General features: G+C 42.6%; 2 protein-coding genes across 2 annotated transcripts; one reads left to right on the forward strand and one right to left on the reverse strand.

The window, feature by feature from the left end:
- Nucleotides 1–1,985: 1,985 nt before the first annotated feature.
- Nucleotides 1,986–11,308, reverse strand: SPRTN (SprT-like N-terminal domain). Its single transcript, XM_050949109.1, is given in 6 exon segments — nucleotides 1,986–5,107; nucleotides 6,249–6,519; nucleotides 7,798–7,926; nucleotides 9,003–9,102; nucleotides 10,842–11,179; nucleotides 11,181–11,308. Coding segments are annotated over 6 exon segments (1,638 nt in total). The 5' UTR covers nucleotides 11,226–11,308; the 3' UTR covers nucleotides 1,986–4,352.
- A 52-nt stretch (nucleotides 11,309–11,360) lies between these two features.
- Nucleotides 11,361–17,088, forward strand: EXOC8 (exocyst complex component 8). Its single transcript, XM_050949079.1, has 2 exons — nucleotides 11,361–13,059; nucleotides 13,735–17,088. Exons 1-2 carry the CDS (start codon nucleotides 11,539–11,541, stop codon nucleotides 14,341–14,343), a joined length of 2,130 nt encoding a protein of 709 aa, XP_050805036.1. The 5' UTR covers nucleotides 11,361–11,538; the 3' UTR covers nucleotides 14,344–17,088.
- The last annotated feature ends 10,539 nt before the right edge of the window (nucleotides 17,089–27,627 follow it).

A 27,627-nucleotide genomic window follows, 5' to 3' on the forward strand; every position in this document is an offset into this window, starting at 1 on the left:
CAAAATACAATATAATCACACCAGTTTAAATTATCCTGGTAATTTATTTAAACTACAATACAGAAAAAAAGGCACAATATGTAAACTAGATCCTGAGCTGTAATCTACCCCCACTGTACCACTCTGGCACAGGAAATAGGCCAGAAAGCACATAGCAATTCCTGGCTGAGGATTCCCTTGGTATGAAAGAGTCCTGACTCCTGTCCAATGCCAATCCCTACACATGAAACGGGGAAGGGTGGGGAAAGGAGCCTAGTCAGAGCATGCTACACTCATGCACTTCCCCAGCTGAAGATGACCCACTGGGGACTCACCAGCTGACATACTTTGGAATAACAGCTCCTTTCCCTGTACTTCCTACCAACCATAATGTATTGATGAGTTTAAATCAAGCATGTGCTTGACCAAGAAGATGGCTGTACCACTCAGAGGTCAATGAAGTTAAGCTATCAGCAAAAGTGCCTCCAGATGATCTCTGCTGTCCTGATGGTGCACAGGGAAAAAGACCAACTCTGAAACCATGTAATGCTTTGCACAGTAGATCAAATATAAAACTTGGAATTGCACCCAAAACAAACGGAAAGCCAATGCAATGAGAAAATGACAGAAAAGCAGCTAGGATTAAGGGCTGCCTATAATCTATTGCAGCATCAGAGGATTCTGGGCCATGTTCAAAAATTCATGGTGCCTGCAGCAGATGACTGACATCCTTTTGGAAGAAGAAATGACTCAGGCAGGGATTCAGGTGAACTGCTGAGATGGCTAGAGAATGGGAGCAGGGAGCACTGGAGACAAAATCCTTTTGTCTAATAGTAATGTATCTAGGTTTGACCCTTTATTTCTAGTTATTAGTCAACAAATATGTGCAGCCATATGCTCAGTATTAAATCAGAGAACTGAAGACCAAGTGAGAGCTGCGGAATCAAACTCACAATTTATATTGCCTACTGACCATCTCCACAAAGGTCAGTAGTAAACAGTTCATGGAGAACATTTAATAGGAAGATTCCTGTCAAAAAGTTTAAACCAGTTCTAATCACTAAGATTATGTTTACACTATAAAGAGAAGTCAACCTATGTCACGTCAACTTAGAGCCACCACAGTAATTACTGCAGTGGCTCATGTCCACAATATCTTCCTTAGGTCAGTGGTGCACATCCTCACCAGGAGTGCTTCCACCAACCTAAGAGGGGCAGTGTTGAAAGCTCTGCTGGCAGCTTCCTGCCAGGAGCTTGGAAACCCCACAGGCTCCTGGTGGGCCACCTTGGGGTTCTTGGCTCCCCGTTCCCCACCAGGAATGGGATCCGGCCACCCAGCTCTCCAGGGAGGGAGCTGGGCTCTAGCTGCCTGGCTTTGTTAGTTTCACATTGGCCATTTGCACAACACTAGCACTGTAAGGGAGCCTTAAAACATTTACACCCGTTTTATACTCCTGGGGGAATTCACTAACAATGGGAACAATTCACTAAGTAGGCAGTGTTAACATTCTGCTCTGCTTGAGGGGGACAAGGCCAGCCCACACTTACATTCTCAGAAACACCTTGAAGCCTGGCCCCCTCCACACCAGGACCATTGTGATAGCGAGTGACAGAGTCGCTTGCTTGCATAGTCCCACTCCCCCTTCTCTAGCACCACTTCTCTGGCAGTGATTTACATCTCCCCTGGCTACTCCAGAAGCCCAAATTGATGCACCCATGGAGGGGTGCATGAGTGCTCTTATGGCTTCCCTTCCCATTTTTCTGGAGGGAAGCGAAGAAAGCTGCACGGGACATGAACTCTGCACACGTGTGCAGTGGCACAGAATTCCCCCCAGGAGTAAATATCATTCCACAGCAAGGTTTGGGTTTGTGGGATAGTTAAGAAGGGAAGGTTGTGCAGATGTTGGAGTGAACTGTTAAAATAACTACTGTTGTACAAATGTATCTAAAGAGCACAAAAGATGGTCATTGACAGCCATGTGAAAACCAGTCTTAACAACCCAAGGTTCAGCATCATGATTTATTCAGAATATGCATAACATTTTTGTTAAGGTTATTAAAACATTTCTGTAATATCAGTATTTTAAAATGCAGTTTCTACAAAAAAAAAACCATGTACATTCTATGCATTCTTAGGGATTTTTTTCCTATACTTTGAAACCAGATATTAGTTAACACTGGTCAAATTCCATAACTGTCTGATCTGTTTACTCCTCATTTCAGAGGAAGTCAACTGTAAGCCACGTTACATTTATAACAAGACAACCTGTAATTACACTTTTGTCTGCATCATAGCCATCCTATATATCTACCAGCAGTACAAAAATCAACCTAGTGTACAATATGTTTGTCTGGAAGGCTAGTTTAAACTGTGGAAGTATTGCTCAAGTCACCTACAAACCAGTCAGTTAAATACCTTTAGTGCACCAATAGAAATGTAGACATTTCAGTAGGCTTTATACATCTTACTTGGTATTCCTAACATGTAATAGAATGCTGTTAGCATATACTGATTAGGCTGGTAAGGAAGCAAAGCAAAGCTCTGGCACTGATTTGCAATATGATGCCTTTCTGGAATGTGAATTCAACTGGAAATCTTCATTTAAATTCAGGCCTTCAGTTAGAATTCTGGGGCAGGACTAGTGATATGACAACGTCTTCTAGTTTTGCTACTTGTGCTCACCCCTAGTTTTACTCTTGGTGGTTTTAGCCTTTAGGGTTCAAATATACAGAAACGTATTCTACACATTCTTGGAGTTAAAGCCACTGAAGTGTCAATATATGCAGCAAGGCCAGTGTGAGGGAGAGAAGGAAAAAAAGTGGAGACTGTTGGACCATGAACTAGCTGTTACTGCTTGCATGCCAACCATGCACATTAAAAACAAGCCAAAGTGGCCAAACAAAAATTTATAATCTGATGCCTTAACGCTATAAGGATGTTTAAATTCCTCAGCTCCTATTCTTGTCCCTCTTAACAACCAATGCTTCAAAACCCAATATGTATCTCTAATAGGTCCTTAAGTCTAAAGCCTAATGCTTCATCAAATGCACCAAGCAATATTAAGTATCTAGAATCCCTCCCATATCACTAATTTTCTACACATGCTTTCACTTACTCAAGATTCTACTAAGACTTATTGTATTTTATTTTATTTTTTAACTTCTAAGCTGCTCCCCATTTTTGCTGAAGACTTAAACTATGTCTACACTGCCAGCGAGGTGCGATTCCGATTGTGCACACGTACTTGCACTCTCATCCAGCTAGTGCAAATATAAAAAGCAATGTAGCTGCAGTAACACAGGTAGCAGCAGCAGAGATATGGCTGAGCTGAATGCCAACCCACTGGAAACTAAGGGGTATGTACTGAAGAGAGCTAGAGTGAGTATGTGTACATGAGCAGGGGAATCACACCCCTCGCTGGCAATGTGAACATAGCCATAATTTGAATCTAATTCCACCCTCATTTCTACCGCCCTTTAAAAAGTTTTAGGTGAAACTGATCTCTGGAGAGTCGGTAGCTGTGGCCTAAACACAATATTTGGCGTTATCATAATAATAAATGCCCACTATTTAACACATTTTCATTGTGGTAAACTGATAAGTTGGTATCAGTGTATGTGGAAGAGGACAGTTTAGAAGTTACATTTAAAGGTGGCCAGGGGTAAGTTAAAGAACATTTTGGGGACCAAGGAGAAGTACAAAAAGACAAAACATGGTTAAAAATGTTAAGTTGCTTTTAGAACTCATCTAAGATTTCAGAATCTAGTAAGTATTACCATGGGAGGAGACATACTTAGGTTCTGCAGTAAAAATGTAACCCAACCACAACTGCATTTACTAAAATCAGGAGTGTATTTGGCCTGGTCTACACTTCAAAATTTATACCAACATAGCTATGTTGGTCTGGGTGTAGAAAAACCATATCTCATAGCAACACACTTATTCCAACTACACCACCAACATAGACCACAGCTATACGGACAGAAGAGGGCTTCTGTTGGCACAGCTAAAATCATTCAGGGAGGCGCTGTTCCCACACCAACAGAATTCCTCCTTCTCTCACCTGTGCTGGCATATATATTTGCCGATGCAGGCTTGGTAGTGCACATATAGCCTTAGGCTCTTTGGGACACAAGCACCATGAGAGTATATAAATCAGAATCTAACATGCAACTCCAAAAAATCAGAATTGCCCTTCCTTCATGCTGAAATTCAGGCTCCACTTTACACATATAGGAAAGTTTCCAGCTTGGACACTACAGGCCAGTGTACGGGCACATGACAACAATCATAATTGGATAAACCCTGAGCAATGTAATTTCGAGATTTCAAACAATTCTTAGCACTTAATTGTGAGATTGCATTTCAAAGCTTATGTCAGACAAGAGTCTAGATGTTCATTTATTTTGGTTTCCAAAACCTCGGCCTGGCAAACAGGACAACTAACCTTTTTATCCTGACTAACAGCAGAACTACAACTTTCAGAGGGCACTGTTGGTTCAGCATTGTTTTTTAGAGGAGTGCTAGTTCTAAAAGTGCCATCAGTACTCTCTCTCTTTATAAAGTAGTTTACAAAGGCAGATTTGTCTTCCATTTTCGGCCGTTTCTGTGGTATACCACCATTTTCAAAGCTGCTATTTCCCTGGGATGAAACCCAGGATCTTAGAGTTGTCTCAGCTTGTCCAAAGGAGGTTTGTTTTGGTGTCTCATTAAAAGATGGAAAAACCGACTTAGTGTTTGTAGGACTTTGGTTCAGATTTCCTCCATTAACAGGAGGAATTTTAACAGGCGACCCATCAACATTCCTGTAAGCTTTTGTATTAGCGACAGATATTTTAGGAAACTCGTGGTTCAAAGCAAAGCTGTTCTTATGTTTGGCGCTATCAGTAAAAACTGGATGGGAAATGCTGGTACTGAATATGTTTGATTCAAATTTTAGTTCATTTTTAGGAACTGATCTTGCAGTTCCAGCTACTGAATAACGTTGTGGACTGGGTATTTCTCTGCCCTTAATACTGTTGTTAGAACTTTTGTGTCTTTCGGGGGACCAAAGGCCTGTTCCTCCAAGCTGATATCCTTTTCCACTAAAAGGAATTAGGCTTCGTATATCACCTCCATGTATCCTTCCTGCAAAAGATGAGTGATTAGTAACTTTGTTCTAATCTACTACATTTCCTGAGTATCAAGTCTGTTAACTAAACAACTTGCTGTTTGACTTTTAAGAAGTTAAAATAGGACTTGAATACCAGCTTGTTATTTCACAGCAGGCTGGAGCTAAGTTCTGTGGTAAGATCCCCCAAATTCTGACAAACTTTTGCAGCAGCTTGATTTAAATAAAAAGGAGCTTTTTAATTAATATAAACAGCAAATTTATGATAAATGCAGTACTCTTCCTGTTTTTTATATTCAATTTTATGTCACCATATTTCAGTCTAATATATTGTATATTTTCATATTGATAACGAAGTAATGCATCAATAGTTGTCAAGTATGGGGCTGGTGAGAAAATGTTGATTTTGGAAGCTGGATAGAGGACAGTTGTACCACTTGGCAGGTGGGAGAGAGGTGGGGATTGTGGATTAATCATATTAGCTAAAGGTTTCTGCTAAAGTCATCACCTGTGAAATAGTGAATAGTGAAATTTTACACTCATTTTCAGGAGTTAGCAACCACCTGCAATAAATAAGGTGGTTAATTCATATTATCTCTGGCTGGTTACAGATTCAGAAAGATAACATTGCTTAGCAGGCTCTCCTCACAATGATAAGGACAAGAAACTTCTAATAGTATTGTAGAACCTAAGTCTTTGATTTTGCTGTGCAGGGTGAAGATTCTGCTGCAAGTTCTGTTTCCCTGAAATACACAGGGCCATGGCTGCATAACAAGTTTTCTGCTTAAAATTCTGGGATGAAAGTTAATACAGATGGAATGAGATTTTCATAAGCCTTTGAATGGCCAGGTGCTGTGATTTTAATTATGATTTGCTAACAGTAAGATAGATCACAGGTAAATCCAGAAATCTGAGTTATTTGGTTCTTCATATTTTTAGAGGAAAAATATTGATGACTACATAGCGCTGCAAAGACCTTTAGCTATGCTATAACTTTAATGCAACACCCACATTAAAAAAACATGTGAACCAAATCCAACATTACAGAAAATCTTAAAACTAAACTTCCCCAGTGTTTGATCTACTTGCATTTGTTGGAGTACTGTATAGGGCAGGAGTGGGTCTGAAGGGAAGAAAAGTGAAAACAGAGTCACATACCTTTAGTATCAGATGGCTCAGAGTTTGAAAGCTTGGCTAGCTGGGTTTTCTCCTTGCCTTTTTTAGAACAGTTTTCTGGCTCCTTTACTTTTGAGAATGTGCCTCCACAGGTCTGTTGGTGGTCAGACCACCAGAAGTCTCGTGCAGAGGGTGCCCTATTCATTGCACGTTTCACATATCCATAATAAGGTTTTCTATTCTGACATGGGCCATTACATCGCCACCAGTGTTGGCGATATGAATCCACCTCATCATGAAAATTGTGATAAATCTAAGTGTAAAACAAAAATACAACAGTCATTTCCATTTCATATTACTCATTCAACTCTAGATGTTTGAGATATGCTAGCATTCTTTAACTACTTACTACTGATACTCATGGGGAAAATCCTCAGAAAGCCAGGAGGATAACAGTACATGATTTATCTACTAGCAGAGAGCCTACTGTATGCATAGAAACCACTTTCAAGTAAATATAATTTTTCCCTCCCTCCAAAAACAAAAAAGCCTGATATATGGACAGCGCAGTCTTGCATACTAATAACCATTAAATATTAACTAGCACTCTGTGCACTAAGATATTAAGCAATGATGGATCAATGCTTGTTTCCCTTTCACGAAGCTTTATTCTGCACCTAGACTGAGGAATAAATCAACTCCCCTCCTTGAATTTTTAAGTTAGTAACTGGAGTTCAGAATCTTCTTGAATTTTAATGTTATCTATTATTATTATTCAGCTAAAGGAAAATTGTTGGGTCAAATTTGGCCCAAAATTTAGATACTGTAAAAACAAGGCTTTTAGAAAACTTAAAACCAATAGAAATTTTTGCTGGATATTTTGTTTGAATTCATTAAAAAGCCCTATCTGCAACTGCTGTTTGTTCCCAATCAGTGCACTGCAGTAAGAATATGTGAAAACCAGGAAGTAAAATATCAAGTTTGACTACAAACAAAAGAAACTGATGATTCGGTTTTCATTTTCTAAAAAGAAAAAATATGGAGGAAGAAACACCATAAGAAATATAAATCGGAGTTTTATTCAAAACTTAACATATTTATCAAAGCCATTAGTAACAAGATAGTTGTGAGCTTTAAAATAAAAAAGTTTTGATTAACCCAACAGTCTTTTATTAAATCTTAAAAGCAAACTGGATTTTCAGTTCCCAAATTGTATCCTGAAGTTGAAGTCTTTTTCCTTTAAGAGTTTATAACACCAAAAAAAATTTAAAAACAAATATTCAACCAAGATGGCTCCAGAGATATGGCATTTTTTAAAAAATTATTATATAAAAATAAAAAAAGAGTTACATATTCCCAAACAGGTTTTACTGCACTCTACTCAACCTGCTTGCTCCCCAACCCCCATAACTAGTGCAGCTGGTACAAAGCTCTCTCTACCCAAAGCTGTTCATACCAGCTATGGACTGGCTAACAATAAATGCCAACATATTTATCATACTGTATTTGAAATATCCAGTTACATAGTACCTGAATAGAAAATATAGTTTAAATTTTCTAGATTGTATTTTGTTGAGTAAAAACAACTTACTGTAACATTGGCTCCAGTCAGGCGATTGATACGACGCATGTGTTTGCGAAACTCTGGCCCATGGGATTCACGGTCTTTGTCATTGTTAGTGACAAATAACAGGGCATGAATCATTTCATGTAAGAGTGTCTGAAACAAAAATAATTTAATTGCTAGATGTTTTCTGAAAAATATATGCTATATTATTTTAAAATATAGCTAATAGCTCGTTTTGGCTTTACTACTTTCTATGCATCTTGATATTCAGATTGCAAATGCATGGAAATAAAATTTATACAGGTCATAGGATGATTTTTAGTTGTTGTTGTATTCTTTTCTCCAAACTGCAAAATCCACACATTGTCTCCATTTGTCCTAAAGGGCATTCAAAGGGACATTACTATGAAGAATAATGACATATTCAAAATCTGATCTCCCCTGAATTAGACTTTTTAAAAAAATATATTTCCCCAGGAGAAAAGTGATGCTTGTGAGCCAGCAGTGGGATGCAGATTCTGAGCACTTCAGAATACAAATCTTGTACAACTTTAATTTCCAACCAGCTCACAACAACAGAACTGGCAAAGAACTCAGGAACAGCATGAAACTTACATGTGTGATCAACAAAGAGTCCTGTGGCATCTTATAAATTAACAGATGTATTGGAGCATAAGTTTTTGTGGGTGAATACCCACTTCGTCAGGCACATGAGTATTCACCCACAAAAGCTTATGCTCCAATACATCTGTTAGTCTATAAGGTGCCACAGGAATCTTAGCTGCTTTTTACAGATCAAGACTAACACGGCTACCCCTCTGATATTTGACATGTATGATCAAATCCTTCATCCTAGTTTTTGTGTTACTGGGCTGCTCAGCCAGGAGACTGAATTGAAATAATTTTATTTTGCATTCTGAAGCCAACTTTATATTTTTAACATTTTAAATCCCTCAAAAACATTTTTCCTATTTTTGGGAAATGGGTGGATGACTTTGGGCCTTACCCATAAGGGTGTCAGTTCAGAAAAATTATGACTGAGATTACCATAATTTTGCATACTTAGACAACCACCAGTAAGCAATTAATACAAGTTTCTTATCAAAGCAAAGACTATTTTATAATCTAGATGACATTGTGCATTACGAATTCCAGTACAAAACTTAAGACAGGATACACTTCAGGAGACTTACAGTAAGTTTACACATAGATGAAACGTCTTAAAATACCTCTACAAGATCCTTTCTTGGTCTTAGCTTTAAGAGTGGCTCACTAAGGCGGATGGAACACATCCCACCTCTTCCTTCATAGCTGCACACTCCAGCACATCTAAAAAAGAAAAATAAGCAAAAGGTAGACTTCTATTTGTTTTTGTAGCTGGTGGAGCAGAACTGAGAATTAAACACACAAATACTGGTCCTCTTAACATTGCCAAGTAAACCAAGAACTTTTAACAACTCTTCAAAGAACACAACATTGCTGAAGTCCAAAAAACAAGAATTATCCAGAGTTTAATCAATAATTTTACAGTACAAACTAGGAAATGGCAAAAAAAAAATCTTCTAAAATAATCCTAAAACATCTGACTATATTGCTACTACTTTCACTTGAGTTTCCCTTTTCTGAAATCTTTCAAAACAAACATTTGGTGAAAACAAAATAGAAGAGCTACATCTTACAGTAAGTGTAATATGCAGTCATATACATCTTGAGTTTACCACACACAGACTAACAGTACTTACTGTACAGCCTGTTATAATGCTCCGCCAGGTTTACCTACTCTAGTGGGAAACACATTTCTGGTGTGTGAAGCCAAGGAGGGATTTTCAGTTTGTAAGTGTCCAGTCAGTAGAGTGTGATACATGATGTCACTGAACAGGTCACGTCCTGAGCAGTGGTAACAGAAATTAATTATTCCAAGTGAGCTAGAGAGACACCAGCACCTGACCTCGCACCTCACTGTAATACACCACCTCGTGGGGCGCTGCTGACAGAAGTCTGTCTGAAAGGCCAAGGCACATCTTCTGGGATTCTCTCTCTGTTGGCTCAGTGACCTGCCTGTAGGCCCACGAGGCGCTCCACCGCCTTTGCAGACGTGTGGTGGATTTCTCCCCACATCGCCCCCTTCAGGAGCAGGTCAGTATCTGAGAGCTTGGCTACACTAGCAAGTTAGAGTGCATTAAATCAGCCCTGAGCACCCTAACTCCTGAGATGTCCACACTGGCAAGGCACTCTGAGCACCTGGACCCTGCGGCTGGAGTGCCTCAGTAATCCTCCTTCATGAGAAACATAGAGCTTGCTGTGTCCTGGCTGAAACATCCAGGTGTCAATGTGGATGACACGTTGCATTACTGCGCTGTGATTGGCCTCCATAAACATCCCATAATCCCCTGAAGCCAAGTGGCCACTCTGGTCATTGTTCTGAAGCGGGCTGCAGGCATGCAGATATCCCCTTTCAAAGCTCCATTTCTGACAGCCAGCATACTTATCTGCACCAGGACACAAAGCAACCATTACTGTGGAATGCTGCTGCTGCCACCTGGCTTGGTGGCATGTGTGCACATAAGAGAGAGGCAAGGGGGGAGTGATGTCAGGGTTTCCCCTTGCCGCTGTCTGAACTTACAAGGCAGCATGCTGACACTCTCTCTGCCCCCCAAAACACAGTCTCTCCTCCCACATACACACTCCACTCCACCCCATCATTTGAAAAGCACGCTGCAGCCACTAGCATGCTGGGATAGCTACCACAATGCACTGCTCTCTGTGGCCACTGCAAGAGCTGCCAATGTTGCCAGCCGGTGCTCTTGCAGCTGACAGTGTAAACACAGGGCGGCGCTTTCCCTGCTGTGCTCTGGGAGGGCCGGTTTAAATCCCACGCGCTACAGCTGCAAGTGTAGCCAGGGCCTAAGTTATAGTTTGAACCAGTTTCCCAGCGAAGTTCCCGAGGTTGCGATCCGAGACCCCCTCCCGGCAGCTTTACCCGGAGCCGCGAGTTTCTGGGATCAGCGCGGCCGCACGATCCAGCTCCCGCAGCGCCCCGAGCCCGCCGCCCGCCGCCGTTACCGTACAGCGTCATGCGCGGGCTCCACGTCACGGCCACGGCCGCCAGCTTCCCCCAGAACAGCGTCTCGTTGAACTGCACGAAGAGGCCGCGTACGTCGGGGCTCGGGTCCAGCAGCTCCCAGGCCTCGTCCACCACGGAGAGCAGCCGCGGCGGCGCTGAGGAGCCGGCCGGGGACTCGCTACAGGCCGCTGCTGCCGCTTCCTCCTCTTCCTCCCACTGCGCCTGTAAGCGCAGCGCCAGCAGGAAGTCTCCGTCCATCGGGGAGCGGCTCCCTGAGCAGCCCTGCCGCGCTGGCTCGGCCGCTGCCCCGACGGAGCACGGGCGGGAAGCGCACTGGGCAAGGCTTCGGGCTCCCAACCGACAACCGTTCCCTCGGATTCTGGCGCATGCGCAATACCGCTGGGCACTCTCCTGTTGCCCACTTCTCCGCACATGCGTATTCTACCACTTTCCTCTTGCGCGTGCGCCGATAGCGTCCCACACTCAACTTTACAGCCCCCCCAATCAGCGCTTGCGCAGTACAGCGTCTGACGCAGGAATATTACGCCATTAAACGTGTCGCTCTAAGCGCATGCGCAGTATGCTGCAGTAGCTGGTGCGCAATCCTGGCGCACGCGCAGTAGGACCAGTGTTGTATCTGCTGTCACCCGTCTTCCGCTCTCGGTGTGTCGGGGCTTGTGGCTTCCTTGCCGGCGCTACCGATGGCGCTGCCGCTGGGTGAGGGCGTGGGCGGGAGCCGGCTGCGGCGCCAGCTGGAGTCGGGGGGCTTCGCGGCGGGCGAGTACGTGAAGCAGCTGTCGCAGCAGTCGGACGGGGACCGGGACCTGCAGGAGCACCGGCAGCGCATCCAGGCTCTGAGCGAGGAGACGGCGCAGAGCCTCAAGCGCAACGTCTACCAGAACTACCGCCAGTTCATCGAGACGGCGCGCGAGATCAGCTACCTGGAGAGCGAGATGTACCAGCTCAGCCACATCCTCACCGAGCAGAAGGGCATCATGGAGGCCGTCACCCAGGCCCTGCTGCTGCAGGCCGACCGCGACGACCCCGCCCTGGGCGCCCGCCGCGCCGCCTCCGACCCCCACAGCAACCCCTTCCTTCCCCTCTCGGCCAAGGACGCCGCCGCCAGCGAGGAGGGGCGGCAGCGCACGCTCACTACCCTGCTGGAGAAGGTGGAGGGCTGCCGGGACCTGCTCCCCGAGAGCCCCGGCAAGTATCTCGTCTACAACGGGGATCTGGTGGAGTACGATGCGGACCACATGGCTCAGATCCAGAGGGTGCATGCCTTCCTCATGAACGATTGTCTGCTGGTGGCCACCTGGCTGCCCAACCGGCGTGGCGCCTACCGCTACGACGCCCTCTACCCCCTGGAAGGGTTGGCTGTGATCAATGTCAAGGACAATCCACCCATGAAGGACATGTTCAAGCTGCTCATGTTTCCCGAGAGCCGCATCTTCCAGGCTGAGAATGCCAAGATCAAGAAGGAGTGGCTGGAGGTGCTGGAGGAGACCAAGCGGAACCGTGCCCTCAGTGAGAAGCTGAGGCTGGAGCAGGAGGCCTTGCCACGGGCTGCTCTCCCACCTCCTGAGACCACCAATCCCTTTGACCAAGAAGATGAAAAGGAACCCCCACCTGAGGAAGAGACAGTAGATTTGTCCCTGGAGTGGATCCAGGAGTTGCCTGAAGACCTAGATGTCTGCATTGCCCAGAGAGATTTTGAGGGGGCAGTGGATCTGTTGGATAAGCTGAATGAGTATTTGGGATACAAGGCCTTGAGTCAGCCAGTGAGGGAGCTTCGAGCCAAGGTAGATGAGCGAGTCAGGCAGCTCACCGATGTGCTGGTGTTTGAGCTATCTCCAGATCGGTCATTACGAGGTGGTCCTAGGGCCACTCGCCGGGCTGTGTCCCAGCTCATTCGCTTGGGCCAGTCCACCAAGGCATGTGAGCTTTTCTTGAAGAACAGGGCAGCTGCGGTGCACACAGCAATCCGTCAACTGCGCATTGAGGGTGCCACTCTGCTCTACATCCACAAGCTTTGCCATGTCTTTTTTACCAGCCTGCTAGAAACTGCCAGGGAGTTTGAGACAGACTTTGCTGGTAACAGTGGCTGCTACTCTGCCTTCATTGTGTGGGCCCGCTCGGCTATGAGGATGTTTGTAGATGCCTTTAGCAAGCAAGTATTCGACAGTAAAGAGAGCTTGTCCACGGCTGCTGAGTGTGTGAAGGTAAGTATGTAAGGAAGGCAGTATGGTCTGGTGAATTGACGCCATTCCTGGAAGAAACCAATAACTTCTAATTTATAATCCTTGTTCGCTTACTGATTACCTCTGTGGCTTTGGTCTGAAAGGTGTACTGCTTCTTTATGATGTGTGAAAGGCTTTTTTGTTGTGGGGTTTTTTTTCTGCTTGTCTTTTATCCTGTGAATATCTGCAATGCCAAGTTTGGTTTTCCTATGTTTGCCCAAAGACTGACTGGATATTGCAAAGTTTGTCAGCTCTTTCACATCTTAATTAAAGTGATAAGATTTATTTATTAAAATTTGAATATGCCTTTCTCCAAAGAGTTTATTGGATTGGATTTGAATATGGATTAACAATTAAAAAAAATACTAAAAATCCATTATTACTTAATTGCCTAGCTTTCAGGCTCTTATGACATGATTCTATTACTGCTCTAGTTGTCCGTAGTGTTCTGTGGCAGAAAAGATCTGCATTTCTACTATAAATGTATAAAATCAGTCTCTTTTTTTGTTACGACACATTTAATCTCTGCCTTATTTTTCATATCTATAAAATAGGGCTGATACTTTTAAGGGTAACATGGTGATTAACTAAATTAATCTGTAAAACTTTTAGGATATAAGATATCCAGATAAATATTAATTAATTTTATTATTAAAGGTAGCGAAGGAGCACTGCAAGCAGCTCAGCGAGATAGGGCTGGACCTCACTTTCATCATTCATGCCTTGTTGGTGAAGGATATTAAAGGAGCTTTGCAGAGCTACAAGGATATCATCATTGAGGCCACCAAGCATCGCAACTCTGAAGAGATGTGGAGAAGGATGAACCTGATGACCCCAGAGGCTCTGGGGAAACTCAGAGAGGAGATGAGGAGCTGTGGGATGAGCAGTTTTGACCAATACACTGGTGATGACTGCTGGGTGAACCTTAGCTACACTGTGGTGGCTTTTACCAAGCAGACTATGGCCTTCTTGGAGGAAGCACTCAAGCTGTATTTCCCAGAGCTGCACATGGTTCTCCTGGAAGGCCTAGTGGAGATCATCCTTGTGGCTGTCCAGCATGTCGATTACAGTTTACGGTGTGAACAGGACCCTGAAAAGAAAGCATTCATCAGGCAGAATGCATCTTTTCTTTATGAAACTGTCCTTCCTGTTGTGGAGAAAAGGTTTGAGGAAGGGGTTGGAAAGCCAGCTAAGCAACTACAGGAGCTGAGAAATGCTTCAAGACTGATGCGTGTAAATCCTGAAAGTACAACTTCTGTCGTATAAATGAAACCTGTGTGTTCTCTTCAAAAGTCAATCAATAATGTTGTCTATGAAGATATATTTTGTAAATCTTTTCCAAATCCCTGAAAGCTGCAGAATTCCACCTGCAACATTGTTTTAGCTAAAAACTCATGAACCAAATCTGAAGACAAGGAAGGGAAAGAAAAATTAAATAATTAAGGGAAAAAAGCATTGAGGTCAGATAATCTTATATTGCATGTTTCCTTTCCCCATTAATGGCCTCTGTTGTGATGTTTTACATTCTGCTTTGGGCCAAATAAAATGTTAGTGAAATATCTACATACTTGTACTACTTATAGAAGTAAAATATAATCTCTAATCACATTTTGAATTGTGTGATTTAAAAAAATTAGCATATTCCCAAAGGAGTTTAATTGCTAGGTTTATTTGAAGCATTCCATGAGTGTGGTTCATTATGAAGCTCATCCACCTTTCAAACATGAGTAAATTCTATGGATTTGCAGAATTCACCCTCTGGTAGTCTTTAAGCAGAGATTTACTTGACAACAAGAGTCAATCAGCACTACAGAGAGCGCATAGTCACTTCAAAAAAAGAGTCTCAGATTAAAGATGTTATTAAAAAAGAAAACATTTCCTTACCTAGTTTAGCAAAAGGACGTTGTCAACTTAAAAATCCTACCTCTCTGAAGAAATGCTCTACCTGCTGTTAGAAAGAACACCTAAGATGGTTATAACTGAGATTATTTAATGTTATGTATTTACTTTGTTTTTCTGTTGACTTCCGTGGGGGCAGGAGTGGGTCCCTTACACACACACACACACTCACTCACTCACTCACTCTGTAGTTTATTGAGATGTGGGTATAACTACATTGCTATCCCCTATCTACCTGTAGAAACCATAGCAAAGAAGGCTTCTTGTTTCAAAACATAAGTGAGACTGAGTTGTGTGGGTTGGAAGAAGGTCATCATTAAAGTACTACTTCATGTTTAGGAGACTACATTTCAGCTTCACTTGTGCCAGGGCATGGATAGTAGAGACAGGAAGAAACCTTTTTCATAAAGAGAGTGACGCTTATGTAGTTCTTCTTAAAAACATTTACCACCTGGCTGTTACTGCAAATTCATTAGTGTTGCTTCCTACAGTACAGTAATTCATTATAAAAATTACCTGTTTCAGTCTTTTTACAACCTCCCCCCTCTTCAAACACCAACCATAGTATATGTGCTTGATTACACTGAAAATTTGAAATCCTTTATCCACCCCACAGATACACTATCCTGCCAATATCCTTAATCCCTATTGTAGAAGGGACCACAGCCAGAAATAAGATTTTTTGATCTACTTGGTTTCACTACTGAGACTGCCAACTAGAGTGCCAGTTTCATGGGTATTTTATGTAGATGCCCCTTCACTTAGATCTGAACAGTGACTACTATCTCGTTCTGTGTAGGTCTCTGAAAATAATTTGCAATTTACTATAGACTCAAACCATTGCCCAGTCTTCTGATTTTTCTCAGCTTCCTCTTCTTGTAATCTTACATCTTCTTAATCATGAGAAAACAATATTGTTACAAATAATTTTGTATTATTAATCTTAATAGGCTCTTAATGGGCATAAATGAGAATCATACTTGTGCACTTTTAAACTTGTCTCTTTTACATGAAACTTTAGTAACTTGTGGTGATAGGCACCTTATAAAAGCATATAGTAGCCAAACATTCAGCTAGTAAAAGCAAGTGAATAGCTGATTTTATAGAGCCAGCCTTTTTTCCACATTTCCATCTCTTTATTTAATGGCTCGTTCTCGCACTGGTAACTCTTGGACAACACTGAAGTATCATGAAAGTGTCATTGCATTACCCTGAAAAGCAGAATCCAACAGTCCAGGGCAGTTTGGTCGAGTTTTTTATAGCTGATACATTCTTTGGAATGCACACCAGTGCACGGTAAATGCATCAGCCTTAATGAGTTTGGGAAACGTTTTCATATTGGTTATAAAAGAGAACAAAAAAGCATCCTTTATGGTTATTATTTTTAATGGTATATATTCTGTATCTTTTTTCCACCCCACTCCTGAAGATAAAACTTTCATTTAGGAGTGCTGAATAATTGACTTAAAGCTCATTTGAATTTGTTGCCATTCAACAGACTAAATATTAAGACTCTGATTCTTCACTGTATCTGAGGGCTTGCTGTAAGGAGCTGGGTTGGAGCACCATGATTCAGAGCTTCCCAATAAGATAGAGTAGGAGGGGTGCCCTCTTCTAATTGATGCTGTTGTTGCTGCCGAAGTAACATTCTTTACTGCCAGCAGAGGGTTGAGTGTACCTCAGCTCTGCCACATCCTCTCCTGCCCCTGATGTGACCCCAGTCTTTCCCGATATGCTTCCTCTTTATGCCAGAGGTTGGGAAGCACCCGATATAAGAGGCAGAATCTGCCCAGTGGCTTTAGCAGACCAGAAAGTCCAGGCTTTCATTCGATTTTGTTGACCAAATCTTGTATTTGCTTGGCTGCTACAAATTCATACTAATTTTTGCATATGGAGTTTGGGCTGTCTAAACCACTTTAGGTATTGGTATTTTATACCTTGTGATTCTGTTTGTCACAACTGAGAATTTATGAGGGCAAAATAAATTATGGCTGAGAAAAGTGAAGTATAAATTAAATTGAACACACACTTTGTACGCTAATTGAAATAGCTATGATTAAAATAAACATTTTGAAAGTCCCTTTTTAATAAATAAAATTTCAGATTTGCTTACATTATTGTTAGGTAGCACTTTTCTTTTCCTAAAATAAAATGCAGGTAGGGAGAGTATTGTTCAGATTTTAGTTTAGTATTTGGATTAACTATTCAAGTGATATACTAATTTTGCAATTTTGATGGTTTGGAGTGGAGTAATCATATTTCTGTTATTAGAATTTTTTCATTTTGAGAGGGCATTGTGTGTAAAATTCAATAATTCCTTTAGCTGCTTTGATAAAATTGTGAATGTCTGCATATAGTCGAGACATTTTTACTCATGGGAGTTGATGTGTTTCAGATACTTTAATGTTGTAACATTTCTGAGTGGAGAGGACCATACAGCAGACTTTGTATGGATACAAATTCCTAGTCATATGAATAGAAGTATTGTAGTAGGGGAATAGAAGTGTTGAACCAGCCTCCTGATCAGGAAAAAGCTACTGAGGACCTGAGTCAGTGCTTATTGATGTCAATAGCAAGACTACCAGTGATTTCAGCGGGCTTTAGAACACACTTTTGAGGTAGATGAAAGAGGCAACTGAATAATGTATCAGTTCAGTTACTTGCATACAGACTAGGCAATTGACATAACAGGATACAGTTTGGAGAAACAATTTCTCAACATCTTAAATGATTGTTTCTTGGAAAAGCTTGTTCTAGAATTGAGTAGAGGCTGTTCTCAACATAGTTCTAAGTTGCACACAAGCATGGATTCAGGAAGTAACTGTAGTTGTGTCACTAAATAATAGTGACCACAAAGTAATTACGTTTAACATCCTGTGGGAATAAAATGTAGGACTGTGACACTAAATGTTGGAAAGGGAGATTTTAAAAACATATGGAAGCTGCTCTCATGGGGTCTAAACTCAATATTAAGGAATGTAAAATTGTTATTCTTAACCATTCCATAACAGAGTCATAGAATGCAAACACAACCCTTAAACCAAAAAGGAAGCGGGGAAATAAAAGCCAGTATGATTAAGTTATAAGTTTCAAGAGGTTATTTGAATAGGCACTTTTCAGAAAATGGTAATCCAACCCCGGTGAAGCCAATAGAAAGCATAAACAATAGAGGGTAAGCTGAAAATGAGGAAGGCAAAGAGCAAACAAATGAAGACCAAAAAGACACATTTTTAATGTATGTCAGAAGCAGGAACTCTGCCAGAAAATTGGTGAATCCATGGGACTACTAGGGTGGAGAGAGCCATTAAGGAAGATAAAATCTTTACCGAGAAACTAAATAGTTTGTTTGTATCAGTCTTCACTACAGAAGATATTGGAGAGATGCTACTACCCCTGTGCTATGCTTTAGATGAATTGTCAGAAGAGGAGAGGAACAATCTCGTAAAAAAAAAGAGCAACAAGTCACTGGTGCTACCATGGTATACAACCAAGAGTTCTGAAGGAACTTAAGAATGAAGTGGTTGGGCCAGGTGGTGAACAGTACGGTTGCACTGTTTAGGACAGTACAGTAACTCCTCACTTAACACTGTAGTTCCTGAAAAATGCAACTTTAAGTGAAACAATGTTAAACAAATCCAATTTTCCCATAAGTTTTAATGTAAATGCGGGGGGTTAGTTTCCAAGGATATGTTTTGGGGGCAGACAAAAGGCATTATATGCTGTTCTGTACTGTACTGTGGTGGTGAGGTGCCCCTGGCTTATACCCGGGGCTGGGGATGCTAGGGATGCATGGTCTGGGAGGGAGTTAGGGTGCAGGAGGGCACTCAGGGTGCGATGTGGGGTCTGGGAGGGAGTTAGGGTCTGGGAGGGCGCTCAGGGTGGGGGTGTGGGAAGAGGTTCAGGGCTGGGGCAGGCAGGAGGTGCAGAGCTCCTGTTTGGTGCAGGGAGTGTGCACGTGGCTCTGCGCAGCACGGCATTGCCCCCATGGCCGCGATTTTGAGAGCTGCCCCACCCCCCGCTGGGCAGGGCTACCTGGAATGCAGGGGTTTTAGGGGCTGCAGGGCCCTGGGCTAAGGAGGCTGCGGGGTCCTGGCCTGCAGCTCTAAAGACCCTTTCAGAATGCAGCCCTGCGAGCCCGGGCCAGAGGACTCAGAAGGAGCAGGGGCAGCCAGTGGCCGGAAAGAAGCAGCACTTCCCCCTTCAAATCGCTGCTTCTTTCTGCTCTTTGTAGGAGTTTGCATAAGAATCAAAGATAGAAGACAGCCTATTTTGTAATAATTAATCTTTCAGGCCTCCATCCAGCAAAGCACTTAAGTGTGTGCTTAAATTTAAGCACATAAATAATCCCACTGAAGTCTATAGGACTACTTGTGAGCTCAGAGTTAATTGTGTTGAAGTGCTTGGTTGGACTGGGGGTTTAGTTAGTAAATTTCAGTTGCATTCAGCAAAACTCACTGGGAAGAAATGATGCAGAGGCACTTCCAGAATCACTGCTTTTCTGCCTTTTTTAGATGAATTCTTTGCAAATACCTGATTTGTGTGCAAAACTGCAGCAACTGTATGAGCAACTTAAGAGTACCTTTGTTTGGCACCTCTAGTTTAGTGTAACACAGGATATGTCTACACTATACTGCTATGCTGGCGTAGTCACATAGGGCTTGTCTGCACTTATCGGGAGATCGATGTGCGGTAATCGATCCACCAGGGATCGATTTAGCGGGTCTTAGACCCGCTAAATTGACCACTGATCGCTCTCCCGTTGACTCCGGTACTCCACCAGAATGAGAAGCATAAGGCAAGTCACCAGGAGAGTTTCTCTCGTCGACCCAGCACGGTGTAGGCACTACTGTAAGTCAACCTAAGGTATGTTATTCACTTAGCTGGAGTTGTGTAACTTAGATCGACTTAGTCCCGTAGTGTAGACCTGCCCATAGTATCACCGCAGCCTGTGCCAGTGGAAGGGGACAGGGTTTCTCTGTGGGTTTGACCACCACTGCCTTTCTGAGTGACAGTAGCGAGGCTAACAGAAGCATTCTTCTGTTGACCTAGCTGCAGCTACACTGAGGATCCGGATGGCATAGCCACAGTGCTCAGAAGTGTGGATTGTTCATGTACCTGAGTGGCACAGCTATATTGACCTAAATTTTAAGTGTAGACCAGACCTCACCCCTGTGTCAGCAAAATCTTTCCTCTAGGTTTCATCTATGGTAGGAAAACTAGGACCCATAATTCATCATCAGTGCAACTTCACAGGAAGTAACAATAACTGGTGTTTGGAGGGTGAACAGGATTCAGGCATTTGTATAACTCATCTCTGAAAGGGGCTAGACAACTTCGTGGGCAAAATGTCCGACGGCTTGTCTGAGAGGAGACATTCAGAAAAGTGAAAAAGAAATGAAAGTCATTAGATAAAGTGCATTTAGTCCCTATGTGGACGGTCTCATTCAGAAGTAAAGGTGGATTGTGATTCAACAACTGCTAATGGAAAGAAATCTATTTCAGCTGTGCCAATTGAATAAAGCTATTTGGTTAGAAGACTGATGTGTCTAAATGATAATGAGGATGTGTCACCTGATCTTCACTATTCAGAGTATAAATAAGGTCATAAGCTCCCGCCCAAAAAAGTAGATGGGATATGTTTACATTTCTTCACTATCGGGGTAGCCATGTTAGTCTGTATCCACAAAAACAACAAGGAGTCCAATGGCATCTTAAAGACTAACATATTTATGCCCAAATAAATCTGTTAGTCTTTAAAGTGCCACCAGACTCCTTGTTATTTCTCCACTAGTAGAGGCTGTAGACAATACTCAGGGTGTGACTACATGGGGCTGCTCAGGAAGGTCGAGATGAAATAACTAAAGTTGTGAAGTAAAAGTGCATTAATTAAAGTGCATTAAGCCTCTGTCTGGACACTCTCATTTAGAAGTAAAGTGGCCTTAGTTTGCTGTAGTTTATTTGCTCATATCTAAATGGTGGAAGTGAATAGACAATCAGCACCTAGGTGCTGTCTAGTATATTCTCACCCAATGGCCACTCCTGCTGTGGCTGTGAACAACTACTCCTTTTTGCTTGAAGTCTGTTACCATTTAAATAACCATTCACCCCAGAATATCCCTATGTTTCCCTGGCTGTGTTGTTACACAGCCTGAGACAAACTTTAATACTAAGGTCTTGTCTATGTGAGAAAATTGTATTAATTTAACTAAACTAATTTAGAAACTAAGAAAGAGATCTACAAAGGGAGTTAGATGCCTAAGTTCAAAATTTAGATCCTCCAAACCCCAGCTCAGCTGCCACCTAACCCTTTAAGAACCTAAATTGCTGCCAGATAGCTTAGGTAAAGCCTCCTAAGTCCTGATGTCTCCAAGTTTTTCAGCATCTAAACCCTGATGGGATCCTCAAGATGTTCTGTCACCTATCTGTGGGGACTGATCCAGTAGGTGTTCTCAGAGGCCCCCTGCGAGCATGCCTAAAGGACTGGGCCCTGCACAAAACAGAGAGGCACTGCCTTGTGTCCAGAAGGCTAGTGGTTAGCGCACTTCCATAGGATGTGGGCAACTCAAGTTTAAGACCCCAAGCTGCCTGATTTGGAGCAGATACTTGAGCCTAGGCCTGCTGTCTTCCAAGTGGAGTGTGCTAACCATTAGGCTGTAGAGTCATTTCTGGCCCAATGAATATCTAAGTATTTTATACAACCTGGAATTGCTTCAACAGGAGAGACTCCCTTATATGTCTGCATAAGACTGACATATACAGAACACCCTATATCCCAGGAGTTGGGGCTTTCATCCGGGAGGAGGAAGACCTACAAGTCCCAATGCCAAATCAGGCAGATTTGAACCTGGGTTTCCCGCAGCCTGGGTGAGTGCAGTAACCACTAGACCATTATAAGAAAGGACCGAGCTGACTTAGGTGCCTAACTCCAGGGGAGAGTTCATGACTGTGAATCCCAAGCAAGACAGGTGCCTAAATAACTTGAGGGGATGCAACACAGGCCCCATCTCTCTCCTCAGCATTTCCTGATGGCTAGTTTAGGTGGCTCCCCACACAGCTTGATGACATTGGTGAATCCCATTCTTAAATCTCTAACTCTCCTAGTGCACTGGATGGAGTGGACTGGAGCCTAACGTAGGGCTAAGGATACCACTGGGTGCCTAAACTGAGCCTAGATCCCCTTTGTGAATCTAGCCCTAAATTAATTAAATCAATGAAACCACTTTGTGCAGACATGCTTACTTTGATTTCAGAGTGCTTTATATAGATTTAGTTCATGTTCCATATTCTCATGTAGAGAGAGACTTAGATACAATCATAAAGTTATTGGGCCTCGTGTGGCCTTCAGTTACACTGGCGTAAATCTGGAGCAACTTCCTGACTATAATGAAGTAACTCCAGATTTACACCAGTGTCAACTGAGAGTGTTTTTATGTTATCCAGATTTAAAGGCTAGATTGCAAACCTCTAACACTGGTGAGCAGCTACACTCATGAGTGGATTCACCTTGCAGTCAACGGTGCTACCCATGTGAGTAAGTGCTCACTATTGTGAGTAAAGGGCTTGTGACCTGCCCCTACATTTGTTACCATGTATCTCTAATAGATAGTTTCTCCTGGATAGTAACTCAGACTGTCATGGGGAATTCCAGATAAGCAAATTACAGTCAGTCGAGAATATCCTGTATACTTTTCCTATTTTATTTTTTTACTTTTAAAGCAAACTCCCAGAGAAAATCTTTACAACAGAGCTAAGATACTGAGGGGCAGATTTTTAAAGATATTTAGGCATCTAAAGATACAGATGGACACTTGGTGGGATTTTCAAAAGCATGTAGGTGAATAACTCCCACTGAAATAGATTATTAGTTTAAAATGACATTATTAGTACTCCATCTGATGCGCCAACTGGATCATTTGGTAAGCTGGGCGCAAGCAAATCATATGTGTTTTAATAGGGCTAAATGTAAATATATACACCTAGGAATGAAGAACATAGGCCATACTTACATGATGGGGGACTCTGGAAAGCAGTGACTCTGAAAAAGATTTGTGGGGTATGACGGATAATCAGCTAAACACGAGCTGCCAATGTGAACCTTGGATGCATAAAAGGGAATCTCAAATAGGGGTAGAGAAGTTATTTTACCCCTGTATTTGACACTAGTGCAACCACTGCTGGAATCCTATATCCAGTTCTGGTGTCCACTATTCAAGAAGGCTGTTGAGAAATTGCAGAGGGTACAGAGAAGAGCCAGGAGAATGATTAAAGGATTAAAAAACAAGAGTTATAGTGATAAACACAAGGAGCTTAATCTACTTAGCTTAACAAAGAGAAAGTTAACGAGTGACTTGATTACAGTCTATCAGCACCTACCAAAGGAACAAATATTTAATAATAGGCTCTTCAGTCTGGCAGGGAAAGTTTAGCATGATCCAATGGCTGGAAGTTGAAGCTAGATAAATTCAGACTGGAAATAAGGGGTAATTTTTACCAGTGAGAGTAATTAACGATTGGAGCAATTCATCAAGAGTCACAGTGAATTCTACTTCACTGATAATTTTTGAATCAAGATGGGCTGTTTTTCTAACAGAGCTCCTCCAGGAATCATTTTGGGGAAGTTCTGTGGCCTGTGGAATATATGAGGTCAAACTAGATGATCACAGTGGCCTCATTGGGATTTAAAGGGTGCTGCACACTCCCTCCTGCATGAGGTCTGCTAGCTCTGCTAGCCAGTGCATATGAGACAGATCCATAGGTCTAGTCCCCATCCCCTTTTGGGAGAATTGCTCCCAAGCAAAGAGCAGTTTCTTTGCATCCCATGTACTCCTTTGAGCTCAGGGACCACAATTCTAAACATCCATTACTTTGGTCATGTAAGGTGGAAAGGCTCCTTACTCCCCACCTCTGTGGTCTTGTAAGGGCTAGGGATAATCAAGCCCACAGTTAGAGTTAAAATCAAACATATGAAAGTTGGGCTGTTAGAATGCTGTGCTTCCACAAATGTCCAGAAATACCTTCTAAGGTAACTGTCCTCAAAACTGACCCAAAACACCATTTCCCTGTCTCACTTCCCAAGCTAGGCCACACATCTATGCTGTCCTACATACTCGCCTATAAAATACAAACTCACTAACTAGACCTCTATTACTATAATTTACTATCTGAAAGTCAGGTCCTAAGAAATTTTTCTCTCTACACACAACTCCTCGTTTGATTATTCTAGATGTAGTTATTTGTCACACTGTCATTTTAAATAACACATTAGCCTACTGTAAGTGTTTATTGAAGTAGAACCGTAACCTCTGGATGAATTAAATTAGCTGTCTCTAGAATTTACATTCCTTTCACTTATTCACTTATTTGATCAACATAATGGCTTAGAGGAAGAGTTAATTGGAAAATGACATGCATTTACCCTACAGAGGAGAAGATGCTTATCAGATATTTTACTTCAGGCCAGTTTCATTAATTCCAATACGTCTGACAATGTTGGAAAAACCAGCAAGAATTTTAAACAAATTATAAATAAAAAAAGGGCTCCTAATTTCTACTCTGTCTCTTTCCTGCCCTCTCTACAATTTTGGCATTATAATATTCATTGTGTAAAAGACAGGGATTTAGACACAGTAATGATCTTCACCATTCTGTCAAAAGCATCTGATATTGAAGATCAGTTAGTTTTGCTTCATAATCGTTACCTAATGCAGTGGAGACAGAGTTGTTAAATTGATCTGGATCATGATAGCCAGAATGGAAGGATGTTTTTAAAGGAATTCTTTCCTCATTCCTGGTGAAATTCACCCCTGTGAAGAGAGCCAGGGCCAGGTCTGAAGGCTTAAATGGGACGTTACTGATGCATAGGCATGTGGTAGCTCTCTGCATGCAAATGAATTTCACCTTTCAGTCCTAAAGCAGTGGGATAGAGTGGGAAGAGTGTGTCTGGTTCATCCAAGATTAAGAAATGATAATATATGAAGAAAAATATTATTATCTTGAATACCTTTTAAGTGTGATGCAGTAGCTAAGAGAGCTAACATGATCTTTGGCTGTATAAGCCAGGGAATATCAAGGAGGAGTGAGAAAGTGGTATTACCTTTGTATACAACCTGAGTGAAACCATTACTGAAATACTATGTTCAGTTCTGGTGTCCTGCTTTTAAAAAGATGTTGACAAACTGGAAAGGGGTTCAGAAATGATGTAATGATGTGAGGGCTGGAGAACTTGCTTTACAGTGAGAGACTGAAGATGCTCATTCTATTTTGTTTATCCAAGAGAAGATTACGAGGTGACTGGATCATGGCCTAGCAGTACTTACATGGGGAGATTTCTTATAGTAGAGGGCTTTTAATGGGGTGTTTACCCCACATCAAGCCTGAGTAGGAAAAAAGGGCCAACTAACCATGTGGCAGGCTGCACCTGAAGGTGAACCACAGCTGATAAACTGTAATGGATGGTGAAACCCATCTGGGCAGAGGCAGGCTGAGCAAGTATTAACCCAAGAAGCAGAGAGCAAGAGGTGGATGCAATGTGGAAGTTGGCAGTCACTCTCTGGTCTTAAAGAGGGAAAAGGAGGAAACTCCTTGAAAGAGAGACACCCTGGGATTTAGGCCTTGAGGGGAGAGTTGCCCAGAAGGGTGAAGAAGAAAACCTGTGGGAGGAAGAGTAGGAAGCAGCTCAGGGAAAGTGCAGCAGGGTTGGAGGTTGTGCAGATGTTGGCTGCTAATTGTAGGGACCCCTGGCTAAAACCTGTACTACTGAATGGGCCCAAGTTCCCCTACCAGTCATTGGAGAAGTAGCACAATCAGGGCAGTGGATTTGAAGACTGCCTGAGATGGTTTGTCCAGAGGGACTTTGATACCCTAAAAGGGGAAAACTATAGTGACCTGGCCAGAAGGCCAAGCCAGAAACATGGAGTAACCAGAGTCCAGAGAGAGAGCATGGGGTGAGCAACTGAAGGAAGAGGTGTCCAACTGGCTGAGCACTAATCCCCACATAAGCCCCAAGGAGGTGTCTGACCAGTGAGTAGCACAACCTGTTATTAGGGCTCTTTTATCGAGCAAATAAAGACATAACAGGATTGAATCGGTGAAAGCTGAAGCTAGACAATTTCAGGCAGGAAATAAAGGACATTTTTTTACAGGGAGGGTAATTAACCAATGGAATTTCCTAGGGATGTGTTAGGTTCTTTGTTAACTCAACCAGCAGGAAGAGGTTTGATGGAAAAACCGCTGGGTGGAATTCTATGCCCTGTGTTATGCAAGAGGTCAGACCAGATGATCATAATAATCCCTTCTGGCCTTAAACTCTATTATTCTTTGAATAGGTAATGGAATAAAAACTATAATCCACCCACACCCTGCTGGAAAGCATACAGTATACTTGCCAATGTGTACTGCTGCCCCCTTTTGGAAGGAATGTCAGATCTGCTGAAATAGTTGTGTATATATAAGATATATCTCCTGCTAATGAAGATAATTGCTTGCTCAAGTAGTGTGTGTGTGGGGGGAGGAAATAAACACGGGGAAATAGTTTTACTTTGTGTAATGACCCATCCACTCCAAGTCTTTATTCAATCCTTATTTCATGGTGTCCAATTTGCAAATTAATCCCAATTCAGCAGTCTCTCGTTGGAGTCTGTTTTTGAAGTTTTTTTGTTGTAATAGTGTGACTTTTAAGTCTGTAATCGAGTGACCAGGGAGATTGAAGTGTTCTCCAACTGGTTTTTGAATGTTATAATTCTTGACATCTGATTTGTGTCCATTTATTCTTTTACGTAGAGACTGTCTGGTTTGGCTAATGTGGCAGAGGGGCATTGCTGGCACATGATGGCATATATCGCACTGGTAGATGTGCAGGTGAACGAGCCTCTGATAGGGTGGCTGATGTGATTAGGTCCTATGATGGTGTCCCTTGAATAGATATGTAGACAGAGTTGGCAAAAGGCTTTGTTGCAAGGATAGGTTTCTGGGTTAGTGTTTTTGTTGTGTGGTGTGTGGTTGCTGGTGAGTATTTGCTTCAGGTTTGGGGACTGTCTGTAAGCAAGGACTGGCCTGTCTCCCAAGATCTGTGAGCATGATGGATCATCCTTCAGGATAGGTTGTAGATCCTTGATGATGCACTGGAGAGGTTTTAGTTGGGGGCTGAAGGTGACAGCTAGTGGCATTCTGTTACTTTCTTTGTTGGGCCTGTCCTGGAGTAGGTGACTTCTGGGTACTCCTCTGGCTCTGTCAATCTGTTTCTTCACTTCAGCAGGTGGGTATTGTAATTGTAAGAACGCTTGATAGAGATCTTGTAGGCATTTGTCTCTGTCTGAAGGGTTGGAGCAAATGTGATTGTATCATAGACTGAGGGTATGGCTACACTTGAAACTTCAAAGCGCTGCCGCAGCAGCGCTTTGAAGTGTGAGTGTGGTCGCAGCGCCAGCGCTGGGAGAGAGCTCTCCCAGCGCTGCACGTACTCCACATCCTCATGGGGTTTAGCTTGCAGCGCTGGGAGCCGCACTCCCAGTGCTGCGGCACTGTTTACACTGGCGCTTTACAGCGCTGTATCTTGCAGCTCTCAGGAGTGTGTTTTTTTCACACCCCTGAGCCAGAAAGTTGCAGCCCTGTAAAGTGCCAGTGTAGCCAAGGCCTGCGCTTAGCTGTAGACAA

The sequence above is a fragment of the Gopherus flavomarginatus genome, chromosome 4 (assembly GCF_025201925.1).
Source record: "Gopherus flavomarginatus isolate rGopFla2 chromosome 4, rGopFla2.mat.asm, whole genome shotgun sequence".
NCBI classification, from domain to species: domain Eukaryota; kingdom Metazoa; phylum Chordata; order Testudines; family Testudinidae; genus Gopherus; species Gopherus flavomarginatus.

Bases quoted from the DNA above. Each gene is read 5' to 3' on its own strand.
- EXOC8 (XM_050949079.1), top strand. From the start codon at position 11,539: ATGGCGCTGCCGCTGGGTGAGGGCGTGGGCGGGAGCCGGCTGCGGCGC. The intron at 13,060-13,734 runs GTAAGTATGTAA...TTATTATTAAAG, and splicing joins CGGCTGCTGAGTGTGTGAAG to GTAGCGAAGGAGCACTGCAA.